The sequence below is a fragment of the Biomphalaria glabrata genome, chromosome 2, assembly GCF_947242115.1.
Source record: "Biomphalaria glabrata chromosome 2, xgBioGlab47.1, whole genome shotgun sequence".
Taxonomy (NCBI): domain Eukaryota; kingdom Metazoa; phylum Mollusca; class Gastropoda; family Planorbidae; genus Biomphalaria; species Biomphalaria glabrata.
In genome coordinates this window covers 36116358-36140760 of record NC_074712.1, presented here as the reverse complement: position 1 = coordinate 36140760, position 24403 = coordinate 36116358, and the positions used below count along the sequence as shown (strand labels likewise).

At 38.0% G+C, this 24403-nt stretch overlaps 1 protein-coding gene across 4 annotated transcripts in view; it reads right to left on the bottom strand.

The window, feature by feature from the left end:
- The window catches only part of LOC106050499 (endothelin-converting enzyme homolog), a 53667-nt gene that overhangs the window by 3803 nt on the left and 25461 nt on the right, over window positions 1-24403 (bottom strand). For all 4 annotated transcript variants that reach the window (XM_056020274.1, XM_056020272.1, XM_056020273.1 and 1 more), the window contains 10 exons: window positions 21647-21820; window positions 20017-20184; window positions 18475-18561; window positions 17826-17953; window positions 14478-14700; window positions 14026-14306; window positions 8772-8882; window positions 5399-5591; window positions 3408-3563; window positions 1410-1486 (listed from right to left, as the gene is read on the bottom strand). In XM_056020274.1, the coding sequence (XP_055876249.1) occupies window positions 1410-1486; window positions 3408-3563; window positions 5399-5591; window positions 8772-8882; window positions 14026-14306; window positions 14478-14700; window positions 17826-17953; window positions 18475-18561; window positions 20017-20184; window positions 21647-21820 (1598 nt within the window). The remainder of the gene's footprint in view (window positions 1-1409; window positions 1487-3407; window positions 3564-5398; window positions 5592-8771; window positions 8883-14025; window positions 14307-14477; window positions 14701-17825; window positions 17954-18474; window positions 18562-20016; window positions 20185-21646; window positions 21821-24403) is intronic.

The following is a 24403-nucleotide window of genomic DNA, read 5'->3' as shown; positions in this document are numbered from 1 at the left end:
ATATTAGACACGAGACATATTAGACACAAGACATATTAGCCACGTGACATATTAGACACGAGACATATTAGGCACAAGACATATTAGCCACAGGATATATTAGCCACGAGACATATTAGCCACGAGACAACACGAGACATATTAGCCACGAGACATATTAGACACGCACGGGACATATTAGACACGAGACATATTAGCCACGAGACAACACGAGACATATTAGCCAAGGGACAACACGAGACATATTAGCCAAGGGACATATTAGCCACGAGACAACACGAGACATATTAGCCACGGGACATATTAGCCACGAGACATATTAGCCACGAGACAACACGAGACATATTAGCCACGAGACATATTAGACACGGGACATATTAGCCATGAGACAACACGAGACATATTAGCCACGGGACATATTAGCCACGAGACAAAACGAGACATATTAGCCACGGGACATATTAGCCACGAGACAACACGAGACATATTAGCCACGGGACATATTAGCCACGAGACAAAACGAGACATATTAGCCACGGGACATATTAGCCACGTGACAACACGAGACATATTAGACACGGGACATATTAGCCACGAGACAACACGAGACATATTACCCACGGGACATATTAGCCACGAGACAACTCGAGACATATTAGACACGAGACATATTAGCCACGAGACAACACGAGACATATTAGCCACGGGACATATTAGCCACGAGACAACACGAGACATATTAGCCACGGGACATATTAGCCACGAGACAACACGAGACATATTAGCCACGAGACAACACGAGACATATTAGACACGAGATATATTAGCCACGAGACAACACGAGACATATTAGCCACGGGACATATTAGCCACGAGACAACACGAGACATATTAGCCACGAGACATATTAGCCACGAGACAACACGAGACATATTAGCCACGTGACATATTAGCAACAAACTCAAATACATGAAATAAATACTAATTGTAGAAAAAGAAAGTGTGGAGTATAGACGTGAAAGACAATGTCCTGTTCCAAGAGAACGCTACCGTGAAACATTTAACCAAGACCAATCGTCATAGTAGGCCTGATGGCCGACCTGTGACGTAGCAACGAGCTATTTGTCTCCACTGTTTCAAAAAGTGGGGTATGTGTACCCCCAGGGGTACGGGATGACTTTCGAGGAGTCTGGAGTACGCGTTGCACCTCATCAAGTGTGCAGATTTTTTTAAATGCACAATGATTATGTTCTGATAATAAATTAAAGTGTGGTGGGGTGGGAGGCGAGGGTGTACTCAGCATAACAAAAATTAGAAAAGGAGTGCACATAGGTCAAAATTTTGGGAAACACTGGCTTATATTAAACTGAAACGACAGCCGAAAGCCAATGATCTCATGCCATACTTACCTATATTTGTTGTTCGTGTGCTTCTCATTTTTGATGGCCGTTTTCTCATAGGACGGACTGTAATGAGCACACCATAACTGGAGACAGAATAATATAGCCTTATCATGATTCTTTGTATACATAGATTATATTAACTCTGTCTGTCTGTTTGTTTGTCTGGTAAAAAAATTTTGCACGTTATTTCTCTCACACCTAATCCTGGATCAAACGGAAATTTCACACACTTATTTCTTTTACCTGACAAAAAAAAAATCATATATAAAATTTACCGATTATTTAATTAACTTTTTTTAAATTAATTATCTTGTTTGTTATCGAACAAGGGAAATGAAATTTTAGTTAAATTATGAGGTGGCATAAGTCCCCTTTATACTTAATAAATCGCCACTTTAAGTTTTTGATTAACAAATGATATCTATAAAAAAACTTCTTTTTTCATAAGCTTTTCCCTGGCACAGTGGTTAGTGTGTTGGTTTAAGGTGGCTAAGGAGACTTAAGCCCTCGAGTCTTATTTTTCATAATGCGTTTAAAAAGCTATCACGCTAACATTCACATGCTACCCCTTTCTTTCTCCCAAACCCCTTTCTCAACAGGTCCAGACAATTGATAGGATCATAGCACTAAACTAAAACAATTCGTACAAATAGCATCATTAACAGAATATTTTTCTTTTAAATAATACCGAATTCGGAGTATAATGAAGTAGAACTTACAGTTGCTAATCTTTGAGGGTGTAATGAAAATTTTATGTATTGATTCAACTTTAGATTTTTTAGTTATTCGAGACAAACTAACAGTTTAAATAAAGATGTTTTTCTTAAAAGGGCGTGCAACGTGACAACTTTGAGTCCTATACTATTTATGCCATCACAAGATGGTTGATAACTCGTAGCACTGTGAAACATTATCACTTGCATATATATCCTGTGTCTGTGCTCTAGACAAATTTTGAAAAAAGATTTTGCTATCCTAATAATTCTTTTAGCAGTTCTTTGGATATTTTTTGGTCGTTGGTCATGGATTTATGCAGTAATTTTTGTTGAGAAGTCAAGTGTCAGGCTACAGTCGTAAGGAATGGTGTCATGACAAGTGAGACACGTGTTTGTCGCAACATTTCTTTTTTTTTTTTTTATTGTGAATGAAATTCTTATTTTAAAATTATTATTACAAAACAAATAGCGGGCCGGGTGAGACCACATCTATCATCTTCCCTTGTTCAAGATACTAAACAAAATGACTAATAACTAATAGTTAATAAACTAATTGGTTATTTTTAAAATTAATTCTTTTGTTGTGAGGTAAAAGGAAAAAAAAACATGTGCAAAATTTCATCTGAATCCGAGATTGGGCGTAGGAGAATTGACGTGTACAAACTTTTTACCATGAAGACAGAGGGAGTTAATATAAACATTGTAAAAATAGGCTCAACTCTTGCTTTCTACTCATCTATTAGATAAAATATCTTCACACAGGGCTATATACCAATGCAATGGCTTACTTGACGTTTGACCTGCAAGCTACTTGAAGCTGACCTACCTGACTATATACCAATGCAATGGCTTACTTGACGTTTGACCTGCAAGCTACTTGAAGCTGACCTACCTGACTATATACCAATGCAATGGCTTACTTGACGTTTGACCTGCAAGCTACTTGAAGCTGACCTACCTGACTATATACCAATGCAATGGCTTACTTGACGTTTGACCTGCAAGCTACTTGAAGCTGACCTACCTGACTATATACCAATGCAATGGCTTACTTGACGTTTGACCTGCAAGCTACTTGAAGCTGACCTACCTGACTATATACCAATGCAATGGCTTACTTTTCGTTTGACCTGCAAGCTACTTGAAGCTGACCTACCTGACTATATACCAATGCAATGGCTTACTTGACGTTTGACCTGCAAGCTACTTGAAGCTGACCTACCTGACTATATACCAATGCAATGGCTTACTTTTCGTTTGACCTGCAAGGTACTTGAAGCTGACCTACCTGACTAAATGCTATAAAGAACAATTGGTCGTCGGTGTACTCCAGTCCGGGCAGAATGTATGGTCTTGGTTTGGCAGCCTTCTTGTAGGCTTGGAAGGAGAGTTTAATGCCACCATTGTCTGCAATGTTCTCCCCCAATGTTAGCTTGCCGTTGAGCTGAAAGAAAGGAGATGCTCAGTTTTTGTGATGTAGAAACATATAAAAACATATAAAAAGATGGAAATGCTCAGAACGTGAAAAGAATCAATCTGAAAGTAATGAGAAACTAAAAACATGGGGTGCGGGTGTTCAATGGTGGAATTTCATTTGGAAAATACAAAATCCTGTTTACTATGATCCGGACAAGATTTTCTCCATCCGTAAACTTCAGGAAAAGTTTAGAGAACAAAGCATGCCTTTGTACATTGTGTTTATTGACCCGACAAAGGCCTTTAATCTAGTCAGCAGAGATGGCTCTTTAAAATTTTACAGATAATAGGCTGTCCACCCAAGATGCTAAATGTAATCGTCTCCTTTCACCAAAATATGATGGATACTGTGCAGTTCAACGGCACCTTCTCCGAAAGTTTCACTATAAACAGCGGAGTCAAACAAGGATATATACTGACCCCAACCCTCTTCGGAATACTCTTTTTAATGCTAATCCACCAGCGTTTGAGAAATCCACCGAAGGCATCTATTTCATTCCAGATTTGATGCCAATTTCTAAATATTGCCAGACTGAGGGCAAAAACTAACATCAGAACCACCCTCGTAAGAGATATGCTATTCGCGGACGACGCAGCAGTAGTGGTACACTCACAAGAGGAGCTTCAGTCACTAAAGTCCCGCTTCTATCAGACTTATATGAGTATGACCTAAACTTTAGCACAAAGAAAACTAATGTTATGGGACCACCTGCTACAATACCACCCTCAATCCTCATTGATGAAAACAAGCTGGATGCTGTAAATGCATTCTGCTATCTACAATTCAAGACAATCTGTCTCTAGAAGAGGAGATAAAAAAAAAACACACAGGGAAGGCCGCATCGACCTTCGCTAGACTCCGACCAACAGTTTGGGAAAACCAGAAGCTCACCACAGCGACCAAAATGGAGGTCTACAAGGCATACGTTCTTAGTAGGCTATTGTGCGACAGTGAGTCGTGGACTATCTACGAAAAGCAAGAGAGAAAACTAAACTCATCCCACTTTCTATGCCTCCGAAGGATATTGAAAATCGCATAGAAAGAAAGAGCGTGCAATACTGAGATCTTCGCGCGAACTGGCCTTTCCAGCATCTTTACAGTCCTCAGGAACGCCGCCTGCCTGGCTCGGACATGTTCGACGGATGGAGGACAATGGCATCCCAAAAATCATTCTCTACGTGCAACTCGCTTCTGGCTCAAGAAAAACTGGTCGCCCCACCTCCGTTACGTGGATTTAAAATCAGTGAACATTGATACTGACCATGGGGAAGACATAGCCCTAGGGGCCTAGACACTGTGTCTCTCACACTGACTGTACCCATCTCACACTCACTGTCTCTCACACTGACTGTACCCATCTCACACTCACTGTCTCTCACACATACAGACTTTCACACATACTGTCTCTCACACTGACTGGTCAAAAGTTTGTACACATTATTTCTCCCACACCCAATTCCCGATGAAGGTGAAAGTTTTACACAATTATTTCTTTTACCCGACAACACAAGAATCAATAAAAAAAACAATTAGTTAATTAACTATTGTTTTTGGTATCTTGAACAAGGGAAAGTAATCATACTTGACAGATGTGGTGGTATAAGTTGAATTGGTAAAAATATTTCTATTGCCCAGATTTACATTCAATGACATGACCGATCCAATGGATACAATTACACTTAATGTAAGCTTTGTATTTTTTTCAAAAGTATTAGTTTCTGTTTTTCTTGTTTCACACTCTCTTGTCTCTTAAACTCTTGGTCGTTTTCGTAGTCTGTCTCTAGATGTCTCTCTCTACTTACTTTCAATCCTTGGACCTGGTACTTGCTATATTGGTCAATAAAACACTGAGACCCATTCTGAAATCCTGAGGCAGCAGTTTCATCCCATATATCTTTCAAATTTCCATTTCGGTCGTAGTACCGCCCATTGCTGTCGAATCCGTGTATAATCTCGTGACCAGATACCATGCCGACTGTACCATAGTTGAATGAGCTGGGAAAAAAACATTCCAAGAAATTTATTACTCGATACAATACGTTGTTGTTTTTTTTCCATTCCAAACCTTCAACATTTTCAATCTACACTAGAAACTCTTAAACTAGCCAGGTTTAAAAAAAAAGGGATTTTCTCAAGATGGACGCAGAGAGGCCTTGAAGGAAACGAATATTTAGGTCAAAGTTTCAAACAGAGTTTCAAATTATGCTATTTTTATTTTGTCAGCGAGATCTAAATCAAATATATACAACTATATTTCCAGAAATACACAAAAACAATCAAGGTTTTGAACCCTGTAATTCGTTAATATTTAAATATGACCCCCCAACCCCCCCCTCTTTTTTGTTACCGCAAGCGAAACAATCGTTTAATAAAGTTCCTCTTTTCAGTAACCCACTTTAGACAACTCACACATAACCACAGTTCATTGACAAAATCTTCGCCTATCAGGGGTATTCAAATAGTAACCTCTTTAAAACCTATCTAAAAATCATTTTTAGTAGGAAACTAGTAACCTGTCCACCAGTGGCGTCTCTAAAGGATCAGAGAGGCGCGGGTCGCACCGGGTGACACCGATCAGGGAGTGATTCCCAAGTGGAAAAAAATGCTTTTTTTTTTTTAAAAAAAAAAAAGATAACCCAGAAAAAAGGTGACGGTAGCTAGAGACCCTAGCATAATTATGTGCTATGAGACTCGTTCTTTGATGAATAGCTAGAGACCCTAGCATAATTATGTGCTATGAGACTCGTTCTTTGATGAATAGCTAGAGACCCTAGCATAATTATGTGCTATGAGACTCGTTCTTTGATGAATAGCTAGAGACCCTAGCATAATTATGTGCTATGAGACTCGTTCTTTGATGAATAGCTAGAGACCCTAGCATAATTATGTGCTATGAGACTCGTTCTTTGATGAATAGCTAGAGACCCTAGCATAATTATGTGCTATGAGACTCGTTCTTTGATGAATAGCTAGAGACCCTAGCATAATTATGTGCTATGAGACTCGTTCTTTGATGAATAGCTAGAGACCCTAGCATAATTATGTGCTATGAGACTCGTTCTTTGATGAATAGCTAGAGACCCTAGCATAATTATGTGCTATGAGACTCGTTCTTTGATGAATAGCTAGAGACCCTAGCATAATTATGTGCTATGAGACTCGTTCTTTGATGAATAGCTAGAGACCCTAGCATAATTATGTGCTATGAGACTCGTTCTTTGATGAATAGCTAGAGACCCTAGCATAATTATGTGCTATGAGACTCGTTCTTTGATGAATAGCTAGAGACCCTAGCATAATTATGTGCTATGAGACTCGTTCTTTGATGAATAGCTAGAGACCCTAGCATAATTATGTGCTATGAGACTCGTTCTTTGATGAATAGCTAGAGACCCTAGCATAATTATGTGCTATGAGACTCGTTCTTTGATGAATAGTAGTAACACGCAATAGCAAGACATTGTAATTGTTGTGTTTGGTGGACTTCTTGCATCAATGTTACAGAAATGAAATCAAACTTCGTTGCTGGGATAAGTGATGGCAATAACTCCAACATGATAAAATCACGAGAAGTCTGAAGAACATTTATCAAGCTTTAAAAAATGAAAAACATAATTAGTCGGACTTAGCTTCAGATACAATTGACAGGTAAGCCATGACGATGATTAAAGTAAAGAAAAAATTATATGGAGAGACATCTTGGAGAGACATCTTGGAGAGACATTTTGGAGAGACATCTTGGAGAGACATCTTGGAGAGACATCTTGGAGAGACATCTTGGAGAGACATCTTGGAGAGACATCTTGGAGAGACATCTTGGAGAGACATTTTGAAGAGACATCATGGAGAGACATCTTGGAGAGACATCATGGAGAGACATTTTGGAGAGACATCTTGGAAAGACATTTTGGAGAGACATTTTGGAGAGACATCTTGGAGAGACATCTTGGAGAAACATTTTGGAGACACATCTTGGTGACATTGCTCGATTTCACATCGTTTCAAGCAAAGCTAAGAATGGGTTATAGGTACTGAAGCTCTTTCTCTGAAATTATAGACACTAGAGGACCATAGCCACCTGTCTGTGATTTGACCTTTCTTTTCCTTGCTGACTTTTGAGCAGATGTACTGAAAGATGTGCTACGATACACATTAGTGCATTCTCACTAAAGAGTTAACTCTTGACAAAGTAGTGGCCAAATCAAACCAAATGTGTATTTAAAAACAAATACTAATTAGAAACAAGAAGAAAATGTCAAAGGTCACTGTGTATTTGTGTAACAACCAATCAATGGAAGTAATTATCTCATAGTATTGTGTTTAAACAAAAAACAAAACAAAGTAATGATATTTTTTTTTGACATTTTTCGGAGAAAGTTGAGGGGTGACACGGACCCTAGTGACGCCACTGCTGTTCAACTTCTTTACTTCATGAGATATAAAAATGAGTAATACTGATTCTCTCATATGATAAGTATAACGCCATTCAGACGTCTTTCTCTGGACATGTTGAGTACACATTGGAATCAGACTGGGAGAAAGTCAGACAACAAGAGAAACAACTTATGCTGAGGTGTATGAAAGGGAAACAACTTATGCTGAGATGTATGAAAGGGAAACAACTTATGCTGAGGTGTATGAAAGGGAAACAACTTATGCTGAGATGTATGAAAGGGAAACAACTTATGCTGAGATGTATGAAAGGGAAACAACTTATGCTGAGATGTATGAAAGGGAAACAACTTATGCTGAGATGTATGAAAGGGAAACAACTTATGCTGAGATGTATGAAAGGGAAACAACTTATGCTGAGATGTATGCAAGGGAAACAACTTATGCTGAGATGTATGAAAGGGAAACAACTTATGCTGAGATGTATGAAAGGGAAACAACTTATGCTGAGATGTATGAAAGGGAAACAACTTATGCTGAGATGTATGAAAGGGAAACAACTTATGCTGAGGTGTATGAAAGGGAAACAACTTATGCTGAGATGTATGAAAGGGAAACAACTTATGCTGAGATGTATGAAAGGGAAACAACTTATGCTGAGATGTATGAAAGGGAAACAACTTATGCTGAGATGTATGAAAGGGAAACAACTTATGCTGAGATGTATGAAAGGGAAAGTCAATTTGTTTTGTTGAGATATACAAAAAAGGGAAGACAACTTACTCAGGAAATGTTGGTTCAAAGAAAGGCCTTTGAAGTATAGCAGCCAAAAAGACGACACTATTATCTAGGACATTATAATAGGCGTTCACCTCGTCTGGACTTCTTAACCACCTGAAAACAAACAACATACCCATTTATTAAAGACTACACTATTGTTATTGTTTATTGACATATATGTGTTGTAAAGAAAACATGGCGGGCTCGAGATTATATCCTTATATTTGAAAGTACACCCCATGATTAGTATAACTTCATTGAAACTATACTGTCACGTTAATGGGTTTCATCGATGAGCATAACTAATACCCACACTTAACTAGACGATGACGCAGGGGCGGTATCAGTATATGTCTCTTACAGTCAGTAAGGGTTAGGGTTAGATAAACCTGTGACTCATCAAATCAGACGGCAGATTAACATAACGCGATGGCATGGCATCTTGACACAAGTATGTCTGGGGGTCGAACCGCTAGTGAGGGCTGAATTGAACGATGACCATGACGATGACAACACACTTCCACTTCTACCTCTAACGCACGGGTTCTCAACCTGTGGGTCGCGACCCCATTGAAAGGTCGATTGACGATTTGGCAGGGGTCACCTAAGACTGTCAAAAATAAGTTTGTTATTGTCTATTCTTCTATTGCTGTATGTGTGTGCATGGTGTGTGTGTGTGTGTGGGGGGGGGGGTCGCGGCAGAGTGGGATATTGTAAAAAGGGGTTGCCGAGCTTAAAAGGTTGAGAACCGCTGCGGCCTAACGAAACAACGGGTATAGAAATATCGGGAGTTCTGACAAAAAAAAATCGGTTTCAGGTTAGGGAGTTACAGAGAGAAGTGGTTACAGAGAGAAGTGGTTACAGAGAGAAGTGGTTACAGGCAGAAGTGGTTACAGAGAGAAGTGGTTACAGAGAGAAGTGGTTACAGAGAGAAGTGGTTACAGGCAGAAGTGGTTACAGAGAGAAGTGGTTACAGGCAGAAGTGGTTACAGAGAGAAGTGGTTACAGAGAGAAGTGGTCACAGAGAGACTACGAGACGGACTCAGGAGTTGACATCAGCTGGTGAGAATGTTCACGGTCCATACGAACTATGCTATCTTCTTATATAATACCGACGTTACTTCAAAAAAGAAGATGATTACGTCCTACGCGTCATGCATATTTAACCATGTTATGAATCTATGTAGATAACATAGTCCATTGATTTCGTTATTCTATCAATGTACATTTAGATTATAATTTTATTTGAAATGTAGACGTATTATAGAAACAAGCTCATCATTCAAACACGGAGAGAAACAGTTCAAATCTGGCACATTTATTTGTGTTCTTTGACTGGATGAGATAAAACTATCGTGTGAATATAAGAGGGCGATTCATGATCAGTGACAACGACTGTAATCTCTTTGTCAGTTTAGGGGCCAATAATCATGGCCACATTCTGGGAGAATAATTTTGCCTCTGTATCGGCAGTAGCATCTGTGGGTTAACCACGGACTTGGAACTCGCATAAACAGGCACACAGTAGTAACACCAGGGCCGCCGCTGCCTATTGTGCATTGCACGCAGGCGGCCGACTTTAGGGGGCGGCCAAATCATTCTTCCAAGGTGACTTTTTTTTTTCAATTTAATTAAATAAAAAAAATTCATGAAATATTTTTATATAAATTCTATTTATTCCTTTACCCTTTGAAAACATAAACGATACTCGTACATAGGAAATTTGTTTGGAAACTAAAACAACTAAAAAATAGAGCAGCATGCGAAGGATTCTCAAGGGTTTTTTTCATAAGCGCCTTCTCATTTCTGGCCTTGAATTTTCGCGTGTAGTTTGCAGTATTTGTTTTAAGTCGAATAGCCTGTAGATCTAAACAATGGTCAGATCTCTTGCCGACTTGAGCGGAAACATGCCTTATCATTAATTCTACTTCCAGAAATAACCGTTTACAACGCTTTAAAATTATGTAGGCAACACTACTTACAAAAAAAAAAGTTTTAGTGAAAAGCGTGGTCGAGAGGCTAACTACGCTTGAAGGGGGCTTGAGGTTCGACACCCGACTCGAGCAGAGTTGTGTTTACTGAGCGCCTAAAGGCAGCACTGAAAAACCTTCTCCCTTCCCCCACTGGTCCACAAATGAGTTTGAACCATAGCGCTCTGAGCATGCTCTAAGCATGAAAGTAGCGCTCTATCAAAGATATAGTTTATTTATTTTAATTTAATTTCTTGACGTTAATTTGGATTCTATACAGTGTTAAATTAATATAGGCTAAATGAAAAATAAAACCTAAAAATTGTGACTAAGTTTCTTTTCTTTTTTTTTAAATTACATTCTTTAAAAAAAAATCACGGACCTCACTGTGGAAGCTTCTTCGCTCCTTTGCGCTCCAGCTTCAAAAGGGGGATCGAACGAAAATGTTATCTAGGGAGTCGCCATCCGAGAATGTGAGAAACACTGCCTTACTCTGTTTTTTTACAAGTCATTGTATAAGTGACTTGTATTTTGGATTATTTACTTTGGATTCAAGTCAAAGAAAAATATTCAGCGCTGAGTTGCTTCATATGTTGGATAAATTAGTAGGCAGCGCTGAATGTGTCAGATGTTTGTGGATACAATGCACATTTCTTCAATATACAATCGGAAAATTCTCATTTAAGTGTACAGAGCGCCATTGTCAATGGCTTATATATTTAAAATTATCTTTTTTAAGACGTATGTTCACGTTTAAATTAGCAAAAACATTATTATATTAGAGTCCAGACCGCGTAACACTATTAAGTTTTCAAAGTTATCGAGAAATTGTAAGCCTATATAATATAGAATATAGATCATTTACACTCATCAATTATAATCGTCGCAAATACAGAGGAATACGCGAGTAATCAGAACGAGATCAGTTTTCAATGTTGATCACAAAGCACCAAGACATGTCAGATGTCTGTAAGCACTTATATCCTAGTGCATTCTTCATAGTTGTAGGCTATTTGAGGGATACAACAACGGTGCGAATAGGACAGGAAAATATGGAATCGTCTACAAAAATGGATTTAAATCAAAGGGCAGTTTCGGAACAGTGTCCAGCTCAGTCTTTATGGAATTTTTTTTCTAGAAAAAAAAGGGGGGTGGGCGGCATTTTTAAATTTCGCACGCAGGCGGCAGGCGGCCACAACCCTCGCGGAGGCCCTGAGTAACACACACACACACACATGGACACGACATTAGTCACCGTTTGAAATCTTGCTTTTGTAACTAAAGCGGTAATGAAAACTTGTGTCTGAAACATTCTGCATGGCTTTATACCATCATGTTTTCTTTTGATTCAGTTCATAACGCATAGAGAGCTGGAGGCTATTATAAAGTGCGGGTAGTCTGCTTCATGATTAAAACAGACCAGGACGTGTTCACTGTACCGTAGTACTCATAACAAGTGGCAGACATTGGAAGAGATTCTATTTCTAGATCACGTGTCCTACTGTCCTACACATTTGTATGGTGCTGGTCCATAAGAATAGATCAGAGCCGGATAAACGTATAGGCAATAGTTATACAAGCTATAACTCGGCCACCAAGAAATATTTAGCACTGTCATAGGCAATAGTTATACAAGCTATAACTCAGGGCCACCAAGAAATATTTAGCACTGTCATAGGCAATAGTTATACAAGCTATAACTCAGGGCCACCAAGAAATATTTAGCACTGTCATAGGCAATAGTTATACAAGCTATAACTCAGGGCCACCAAGAAATATTTAGCACTGTCATAGGCAATAGTTATACAAGCTATAACTCAGGGCCACCAAGAAATATTTAGCACTGTCATAGGCAATAGTTATACAAGCTATAACTCAGGGCCACCAAGAAATATTTAGCACTGTCATAGGCAATAGTTATACAAGCTATAACTCAGGGCCACCAAGAAATATTTAGCACTGTCATAGGCAATAGTTATACAAGCTATAACTCATGGCCACCAAGAAATATTTAGCACTGTCATAGGCAATAGTTATACAAGCTATAACTCATGGCCACCAAGAAATATTTAGCACTGTCATAGGCAATAGTTATACAAGCTATAACTCAGGGCCACCAAGAAATATTTAGCACTGTCATAGGCAATAGTTATACAAGCTATAACTCAGGGCCACCAAGAAATATTTAGCACTGTCATAGTGAAGGTTGGTATCTCATATAGCTCCGAGCCCAAGAATCGCAATGTACGAACACATTATATTTAAACATTTTGACATTTTATATGCTGTGTAGCTTGGGGCCTTTGTGGTCTAAATATGATACTGGATAGATTACAGTAACAGAATACAAAAAAAAGTTATTAAATTCCCTTGATTTGTAGAATGAACAGGCATAATAATGTCTTTAAATGCAATAACACAATATTAGAAAACTGAATCAATAAATCTACTATTAGAAAATGAAAAAAGATGCACATTTACAGCTGACATTAGGAACTTTCTTATCTCCCCGCTAACTTTGTTAATGTGTTAAAGACCAAAGAACTAACTTTTATAAAGTGTTAAGTGACAAAGAACTAACTTTATTGATGAGTTAAAGAACAAAGAACTAACTTTATTAAGGTGTTAGGGAACAAAGAACTAACTTTCTTAAGGAGTTAAAGAACAAAGAACTAACTTTCTTAAGGTGTTAGGGAACAAAGAACTAACTTTCTTAAGAAGTTAAAGAACAAAAAAGTAACTTTCTTAAGGGGTTAAACAACAAAGAACCAACTTTATTAAGGTGTTAGGGAACAAAGAACTAACTTTCTTAAGGGGTTAAACAACAAAGAACCAACTTTATTAAGGTGTTAGGGAACAAAGAACTAACTTTCTTAAGGGGTTAAACAACAAAGAACCAACTTTATTAAGGTGCTAAAGAGCAAAGGACTAACTTTCTTAAGGGGTTAAACAGCAAAGAACCAACTTTATTAAGGTGCTAAAGAGCAAAGAACTAACTTTCTTAAGGGGTTAAACAACAAAGAACCAACTTTATTAAGGTGTTAGGGAACAAAGAACTAACTTTCTTAAGGGGTTAAACAACAAAGAACCAACTTTATTAAGGTGCTAAAGAGCAAAGGACTAACTTTCTTAAGGGGTTAAACAGCAAAGAACCAACTTTATTAAGGTGCTAAAGAGCAAAGAACTAACTTTCTTAAGGGGTTAAACAACAAAGAGAACTAACTTTATTAAGGGGTTAAGGAATAAAGAACTAACTTTATTAAGGGGTTAAAGAACAAAGAACTAACTTGTTTCGAGCTGGTGGGTCCCAAAGTGTATCCAAATCTTTACGTAATGATTTCTGTGAGATATTTAGATAGGTAAGAAGATACTCCCCTTCTGTGATGTTAATGTCCTCATGGTATCGATCTAACTCCTCCACATTCAGTATCCAGTCTGGATAGCCAATCATATTGTAGATGGCTGAGGCTTTGTCTATGACTGCGACTCTGGTACTGTTGTCCATCCAAGAGACAGACTTTAAGTTGTCAATAAACTCGGACTTAATTTCTTCTATTGTGGCATTCACCTGCATTTGAACAACCAATTAATTAATTAATTAATTAATTATCTATCTATCTATCTATCTCTCTCTCATATATATATATATATATATATATATATATCTTTACAATTAAGCTTATTTGTTTGTCATTCTGTTCAGTCAGCGCATTCATGCGTCAGTCTATTTCTAAATTACCTGCTTCTTACTCTCGGCGGGAAAGTGTCTATCAACATAGATGGCGCTAATTGCAAATCCGAAGTACGCACGACCCATAGCTAAGCAAGTCTCGTGCCTCGGGCTGAGGCTGCCAACTCCTAGCACTAACTCTTTGATTTTGAGCTCTGCTTTTTTGAAACTTGTCGGCAGGTAGTCCAAGACAGCCTCCACAAAACTGAGCATGATGTAGTTGGCCAATACTCTGTGGAAAACGAAACATACAAAGTGAAGAGGTCATTTTCTTTGGGATCGGTGGCTTTGTACAGCAATCGTACTTTAGATTAAAACAGTGTACCCTCTAAATGAAAAAACATTCGTTAGCGTCCCCCCCCCCCTTTAGCAGCTGGGAATCTGTAGGAACAAGGCTCTCACAGCGAGGCTCAGAAAGGTCAACAGAATGAACAACAGTCTGACACAATAAAAGTAAAAGAGAAGTTTAACGAAGACGTTTTGAACTGTCTCTTTGAAAAGGGTTGAGTCAATATTGTTGCGATCGCTTCTCCCGAACACACAAAATATATTTTACAATGTCTATAGTAGAAGATGAAACAACGTCTCTTACTTCCAGTATTTTATTACAATGTCTTTTGACCTATATTCAAACATGAAGTGAGAATCACAAGAAAAAGACAACCTTTTTTTTGTCGACACCATTCCATTTTTGTCAGGACGTCGCCCCCTTCCCCAAGGTTATGTCTTCTAAAACTAATAAAGCAACTGATTGATCGTATGCTTAAAATTGATTTTAACAGATGATCTTTCACTAAGCCAGTGGTACACAACTTAAAGCACGCGGGCTGAATCCGGCCTTTGAAGCAGTGCTATAAGTGCACTGCAAAACGTTGCCAATAGCACATAATGAATATATAGGAGCTATTGGGATTCGAGTTTGTCGATGATGTTTGTGACACGCCTATTTGGATTCGAGTTTGTCGATGATGTTTGTGACACGCCTTTTTGGATTCGAGTTTGTCGATGATGTTTGTGACACGCCTATTGGGATTCGAGTTTGTCGATGATGTTTGTGACACGCCTATTTGGATTCGAGTTTGTCGATGATGTTTGTGACACGCCTATTTGGATTCGAGTTTGTCGATGATGTTTGTGACACGCCTATTTGGATTCGAGTTTGTCGATGATGTTTTTGACACGCCTATTTGGATTCGAGTTTGTCGATGATGTTTGTGACACGCCTATTTGGATTCGAGTTTGTCGATGATGTTTGTGACACGCCTATTTGGATTCGAGTTTGTCGATGATGTTTGTGACACGCCTATTTGGATTCGAGTTTGTCGATGATGTTTGTGACACGCCTATTTGGATTCGAGTTTGTCGATGATGTTTGTGACACGCCTATTTGGATTCGAGTTTGTCGATGATGTTTGTGACACGCCTATTTGGATTCGAGTTTGTCGATGATGTTTGTGACACGCCTATTTGGATTCGAGTTTGTCGATGATGTTTGTGACACGCCTATTTGGATTCGAGTTTGTCGATGATGTTTGTGACACGCCTATTTGGTCCACCGGCTGTAACAGGAGCTAGATCAAGGATTTAGACACGGATTGAATCAACTGACACGGATTGAATCAACTGACACGGATTGAATCAACTGACACGGATTGAATCAACTGACACGGATTGAATCAACTGACACGGATTGAATCAACTGACACGGATTGAATCAACTGACACGGATTGAATCAACTGACACGGATTGAATCAACTGACACGGATTGAATCAACTGACACGGATTGAATCAACTGACACGGATTGAATCAACTGACACGGATTGAATCAACTGACACGGATTGAATCAACTGACACGGATTGAATCAACTGACACGGATTGAATCAACTGACACGGATTGAATCAACTGACACGGATTGAATCAACTGACACGGATTGAATCAACTGACACGGATTGAATCAACTGACACGGATTGAATCAACTGACACGGATTGAATCAACTGACACGGATTGAATCAACTGACACGGATTGAATCAACTGACACGGATTGAATCAACTGACACGGATTGAATCAACTGACACGGATTGAATCAACTGACACGGATTGAATCAACTGACACGGATTGAATCAACTGACACGGATTGAATCAACTGACACGGATTGAATCAACTGACACGGATTGAATCAACTGACACGGATTGAATCAACTGACACGGATTGAATCAACTGACACGGATTGAATCAACTGACACGGATTGAATCAACTGACACGGATTGAATCAACTGACACGGATTGAATCAACTGACACGGATTGAATCAACTGACACGGATTGAATCAACTGACACGGATTGAATCAACTGACACGGATTGAATCAACTGACACGGATTGAATCAACTGACACGGATTGAATCAACTGACACGGATTGAATCAACTGACACGGATTGAATCAACTGACACAGTTGCTTACACAGAAAATCATTTCTCGATAAGCTTCGTCAGGGATTGATGAATATGTTGTTGTTTTTTAAAATTTGGTGCAGGTGTGGTAACCGAATGGAAGAGCCCTCAATATCAAAACCGAAGAACCTGTTGAAGACTGTGATTTGATATTGGGTTTTTGGACTTCATTCAACTCAGACTTACGTTAGGCGGTTGGTTGTTGTGCTGGCCACATGACACTCTCGTTAATCGTCGGCCATAAAAACATATGGTCTGAAACGGTTACTTTTGTTTTTACTTTAGCAGTTAAAATGACACATTAACAGTAGATACATAGATAAGATGCCGGTGAAATCTGAAAAGAGTTAACTATCAAAACCGGATTTCCAAAGTCAAAAGTATGTTACTGAAGCGTATAACTCGTCAGGTCAGATAGGTAGCATAACAAAAAAAAAGATTCCGTTTTGTAACTCCTTGTCAGAAAACTGTCAAACCTTTCACACACCATCCTACGGAGTGCAGCACCAGGAAATAAAAGAACTAAGAGCAATCTAATGAACGACAGAGAAAAAAAAAGAGAAATTCAGGGAGCTAGCCAGTGGCGTAGTTGGGGTGGGGGTGGGGTAGGGGGCTTCAAATGTGAAAATACCCTCTGGTCCCTTCTTGATAGAGGCTCCCATACGACTGTACGAATTGTTTTTTTTTACATTCAATATTATGCCATTATCTCATGTCATGATGTCGAATGTCATAATGCAGGGGCCCCTAAAGAGGTCAAGCTCCCCGGGCCCCCAAATTCCTAGTTACGCCACTGTAGCTAGCCAACAGAGCAAAGTGAACTAGTCCTCTGAAACTTGTAGCGCCCAGGCATATTACCAAAACATCAGAATTCGAGATGAACATATTTACTCTTTATCTGTTCTTTTTATCACGTCTTTGAGATTTGTGAAATAATTTGCAGTTGGAAACACCACATCTGTAGCGTTGTCCACTTCTCGTCCATTGAACATCACATTCAAATAGTGTCTGAAGTCAAGCTGTGGATCAGTGAGATACACTTTCAACTTTGTCTATAGGCTTTAGGAAACAAAAATGATAGTAATAAAGTGTGCGAAACATCATTAAATCAAAATACGAACGAAATATAGTCTAACATAGAGATTATTAGAGATGTAACAGTAATGATGGCAGACCTAGAGGTGTCCGTATACTGCCTGACCTAAGTGAGCAGTTCTGGAACCATTCATCACATAGTGAATGTTGGAACTAATATCTAGTTGTTGAAAGCATAGTTAATAAGTGTTTCGTTGTAAATATTGGTGTGCAATGTGCAAAAAGCATATATGTCTAGGATCTATTTTAAAGCTTGTAGTTTATTCATAAAGTCTAGTTGGTATTAGTTACTTAACAATGAGATAGTGTTTCTTCATTGCTATGCTGCAAGTGAAAGAAAGAAAACATTAAAGAACTCTTACAGCAGTTTGTATGTAATTGTTATTTCTATTATCACGCAAAGATAAAAGTAGGTGGAAATAATCTTTGTTTAAATACATTTTACCCATGGTGCAAAATAATCTTCTAGCTTCTCAAGTTTGATCTTCATCCTGCCAATAGGGTTTAGGAAACTCTCAGGTGAAACATTTATCTAAGGAAAATAAATGGTTCAAAGTTCAATGTTTAATTAAGAAGGATGAGATAACAAGCTATATAAACCTGATATAGAACATAGTAGCAAAACAACGTTCACTTCCTAACCAGGGAGTTCAAGGACAACCCCAGTAAACACATCCCTATCACACTCCAAAATGTAAAAACATCACAGAAGACACAATACACTCTGAAAAAGACACAATGACATTCAAAGGACGCAATACACTTTGAAAGAGACACAATAAAGCTCCAAATGACACAATGACATCAAGGAGGACACAATAACACTTCGACAGACATAAACATCTGAGTAGAACTGAACATTGAAAAACTTCAGATAACTAACATATGGAGAGACGCTTGTCGAAACTAATTATTTAGTTTTTTATTCTCAATCTAATAGCGCCGCTTTCATCAATAGGTGATGACTTCATTCGCGTTACTTTGTTCTTGTGTACTAGTTGCTTTCCCCTTGTCGCTTCGGCGTAAATGTACTTATGACGTCAAATGTTTCTTCTTGATCGTTTGGTAGACTGATCTTGGGCTGTAGAGCCAAACTGTATCTTTGGAGTTCTTGAATTATACTGGTGCTTATGTTATTGGATAGCGTTGGCCTTGGTATATATATTCTTGAAGGATTATTTGAACCCTGTTTAGGGTGAGTTTTATTTAACATTGTAAAAGTTATTCTTAATATGTATTCGGTCGTATTCGTATTTTGTAATTAGAAGATTAGAAGAATCTGTTATTTGTCTTTTTATAGGGTTTTCGTCTCAGGTTAAATCTGAGGTTTCAAGTCTTTTTTGGTCTTTTCTGAGGTTCCAGATTCCAGCGGTTTTCTATATCCAGACTTGGTGTTACATTGTGACTTAGTGAGTTTGGTACTAATCTGAATTTTGATTCTTCATCGTGGGTGAACATTTGTCCTGGCTGTTACCTTGAACAGTTAACAGAATCTTTGTCTTGGAATGAAATATTGTGAGAACATTACTATTACAAGGTGATTATCATTGTATTTGAAATAATACTTCAGTAGTTTATGGAACTAGACAGTACTAGACTATGATTTACTAATCTCTCATATCATGTTGGATCTATATGTACTTGTATTCATTTGCCATTAATCATATGTCATTTTACTGTATAAATCTCATTTTATTAAATTCATAGTTTACTTTAAATCATCATACACATCGATTATTACTTTATGTACAACTGGGTGTGTAAGGTGTGTCTGTTAGGCTGAACTCTGGGACTGAATGATAACTTATAAAAGTAATAATAATATATAAATAAATTGTAAAATATAGACACATTGCAAGTAATATTACTTTTAATACCCAGACAAGTTAATAATTTAGTTATTAATTCAACAAAGTCCTGACAGTGCTATAGTGAGAAATATGGAAAAAGTGATTCTTTAAAAAAAACACTAATTAATTTAACTTACTTTGGCTAATTCCTTTTCAAACTCGATCACTTTGTCCAGTTTAGACTTGACCACGTCCTTGTCTCCGCCTAATAAAACTGCAATCTCTGTGGCTGTAGCTGTCAGTGTTTGAGTTATTCGACTTTCATTGTACAATGTATAGTGCAGACTTAGTCCACTCTGATACACCTAAAGTTCAAATACAAATCTATTTGTCGTTCATAGGTCACATTCATCTAGGGTTAGCAAAGACGGTTGAACTGATGACGTTATACGAAATCGCACTCATAAAACTAAATTTGCCTTTACCACTCGTCAAACTAGCAGGCGCTCCAAAGCAATGTCCTTCCAGATCAAGATCATACATTTTAATGTAAACGTTAAGTCGGTTCCGAGACATGGAGAATTAGGAAAACTTGTTTGGAAAAACTCCAGACCTTCACAAGATATTGCCTAAACCGGGTACTGGAAATGAGTTGTCTACTGTCAAGTTGTGGGAGAGAACCAAGCACAATACCCATAGCCCAAGATATTAAGAAGCGAAGATGAAGCTGGATAGGACACATTCTGAGAAAATCAACTGCCCATGTTGCAAAGCATGACTTGATTGGAATCCTTAAGGAAAGAGGAAGGTGGACAGGCCCAAGCAAACATGGAAGAGGTCAGTCATCAATGAAGATGAGGGTACTGAAATGACATGGGAGCATATGAAGAAAGCTGCTCAGAACGGAGTTTGGTGGAGAGGTTTGGTTTTGACCCTGGGCATTACAGGAATAAATCAAGTCGTCTTAAATAGATGTGTCATGGGTTCAAAAAACTGTTCCAGTTTGAAAGGATGTGTCCAGATTTAGTCTATCTGACGAAATACATTTCTTCAACAGCACGCAAAGCGTTGCACATTTTGAGACTCCAGGCAACTTTAATAGTTACCTCTACCAGAAGTACATTAAATAGAATTGGATGAAGTTTAAGGTCAAATCACAATTTAAATTATGAGCAGTAGCTTGACTAGGGTCGGCATTACCAGGAGAACTCTACATCACCTGCACCTTGCTAACGAAGCCACTCCTGACACCATTTTGTGTCTCCATTTTAGCTGTAATGAGAGACTCGTCTCCGCTTTTAACTTTTATAGAAAAGTTACATTAGTTGTACTCTAGGAACTATAGGTTGGTGGGTCGGACCAACACTACATTAGTAGTACTTTAAAAAATATAGGTTGGTGGGTAGTACCAGCACTACATTAGTAGTACTTTAAAAAATATAGGTTGGTGGGTAGTACCAGCACTACATTAGTAGTACTTTAAAAAATATAGGTTGGTGGGTCGGACCAACACTACATTAGTAGTACTTTAAAAAATATAGGTTGGTGGGTAGTACCAGCACTACATTAGTAGTACTTTAAAAAATATAGGTTGGTGGCTAGTACCAGCACTATGTTAGTAATATTTATCGTAACTATTGACAATTACATTGCCGTGTGTGTGTGTGTGCGTCTGAATGTGTGTGTGTGTCTGAGTGTATGTGTGCCTGAGTGTGTGTGTCTGAGTGTGTATGTCTGAGTGTGTGTGTCTGAGTTTGTTTGTGTGTCTGAGTGTGCATGTCTGAGTGTGTGTGTGTGTTTTTGCTGTGCCTCTATTATTGAACTTACTAACAAAATCTGCTTTGAAGAGTTGTTGGGGTCTCTGTACGTTCTCAAGTAGAACAACTGATGAAGGCCCAACAGGTGCATTGACTCGATTGACGCTTGAAGTGACCAGCTCTGACTATCCCATTGGGTGACATTTTTGGTGATCATAGTACAGGACCCTAGGTCACTTATTAGCTGAAGATGAACAAAGGATAATTTCATAAGTCGATAGAAGAACAGTGGCTCCAATGACCACAACTATATCAACGCACCGAACACACGCAGTTAACATTTTTAAAAAAAGCGACAAGAAAAGAAAGGGAGTTTGTGTTGCATGAGAGTTCGTGAGTGACCCACATCGTGTCAGTCGCACTGCCGCTGCGCTCAAGCATGTTAGTCTATAAAATAAAGATAACGGATTTATGAGAACTGTCTATTAAAGTTTGCACAGTAAGTTTAGTTCGTGTTCAAAGTCTTAGTACAACAAAGCCGATGTGTAATAGATATTCACGATCACCAAAACAATGTCAAGGACGATAAAATCATAATGATAAGTGACATGTCAATCAAGTCCAGAACCGAACGGTACAAGACCTCTATCGTTCCTTACTTGGTCAGACTGTATCCGCGCTACTCGTGGACTTTGAAACGTGAAAAGGATCAAGACGTCTGTCTGTAGTCACTCAATGAACTTTGTATGTTGCGTCTGTTCCATCGATGTGAATGTTTCTGATGTGTTGTTTTTATTGAGAAAACAGAATGTCCATCAGGATCCCTAAAGCTGTCTTAGTCTTATATATACTTATTCGGGATCACTAAAGCTGTCTTAGTCTTATATATACTTATTCGGAATCACTAAAGCTGTCTTAGTCTTATATATACTTATTCGGGATCACTAAAGCTGTCTTAGTCTTATATATATTCGGGATCACTAAAGCTGTCTTAGTCTTATATATATTCGGGATCACTAAAGCTGTCTTAGTCTTATATATATTCGGGATCACTAAAGCTGTCTTAGTCTTATATATATTCGGGATCACTAAAGCTGTCTTAGTCTGATATATATTCGGGATCACTAAAGCTGTCTTAGTCTTATATATATTCGGGATCACTAAAGCTGTCTTAGTCTTATATATACTTATTCGGGATCACTAAAGCTGTCTTAGTCTGATATATACTTATTCCAAACATGGCTTAGCAACACGTCCTTCATTGTACACACCGGAGACACCGAAAGCCTTGCTATTTATAGGTTTTCCGACATGTATTAAAATCTCCAGTGAGTATAAAATTATTACTGTAGACCTTGAAATACACATAAATAAGCTTCTTTGAAAACAAAACCTAATGTAACTTTTATTTATAAATATATACAGATTCAACTTGATAGTAGATTATGTTGATACACAAGTGACATTATCATTTAAACAAGAGACAACTCACTGAAAATACACGTCTTATCTGTTTCACGTCTCTTGCTTATCTCCCCTTCAACGTTCACACCAGTTTATTAACCTTAATTATGACAGATATCCGGGAAGTTTCATTAGAGACTATACAGCCGAAAATATTTAACCATCCACCCTACTTGCGTCTAGGTTACATCAGAAACATGTATTACATTCAATGACACTGTTGAAACTACACACACTTATTTAGCAGTTTTACGATTCTTTCTAGTGACCTGCAAGTCTTCGTGGGTTCAAACTGAGTAGAAACTGGACCGGTATTTCGAAAACCGCTCTAATGACTTTTCTAGACATTTGAAAGTTTATGTATATCTTTGGGGAAAAAAATAGCTCCCTAATTGGGCATACATTGAAAACTCTGGAAAATAACTGTTAAATTATTTCCCACATTAATACCTGCTATAACTAACTACGTCAAGGATATTGGCATGAGGAGCTTGAGCCCTCAAGTTTAAATTCAAATCGTACAACCTTTAATATTATTTGAAATATAAAATGTATTTAAAAAGCCATAACGTTAACAATTCACTAATTCAAACATTTTGTCAAAGTGTTTCTAATCGCAAAGATTTATTATTGTTAGTCGACATTTAGGGCCTATTACAAATTTAATTAGATGACTGATTCAAACTGATACAGTTACACTTAACATAAGCTTTCCTGTTCATGTGGTATTAGACAACTCTCTTGGATGTAATGTTATCTAAAAGATGTTGTCAGTAGAGTGTTGACTATTTAACCTTTCTTGTCATCTCCAGTATCAGTGGAAGTGGATCAAAAGAAACAAATGACATTGTATGCAACAATTAACAAAGTTTGTGTGAGAAGAATAATTCAAAGTGTCTTTTTTAGGGTAAAAGACGCTCTTAGTTTTGTGTGCAATGTCCGTCCGTCACTCCGTCGTCCCGTTTAGATGCTCGTCAACTAGAAAAGATTGTGAAAATCCGACATCATAATATTTTAGACCATTCAAAGTTCTGATGCGACGGCTACTTTTTCTTTTCTGAAAGCGAAAAATCTAACTTAGGCAAGCAGTTTTATCATAAAAATACACCACTTTTACAACTATTCACTATTAGTAATAACAAACACTGGAGGCACTTTACTAGAGGGCACACAAATGGTCTTTGTAACTTTGTTTATTTCCGTTCTAGATTTTGTTTTGACTGATGTTTGCGTGTTTGTTTGTTGGGGTCCACTTTGGGGAAAGAACTTTTTCAATCGCTACTGTATATCTCATTTTCAAAATATGTAATAACGACTAATTGATTAAATAATTGTTTCATGTGTGGTCATCAACAGTCAATTA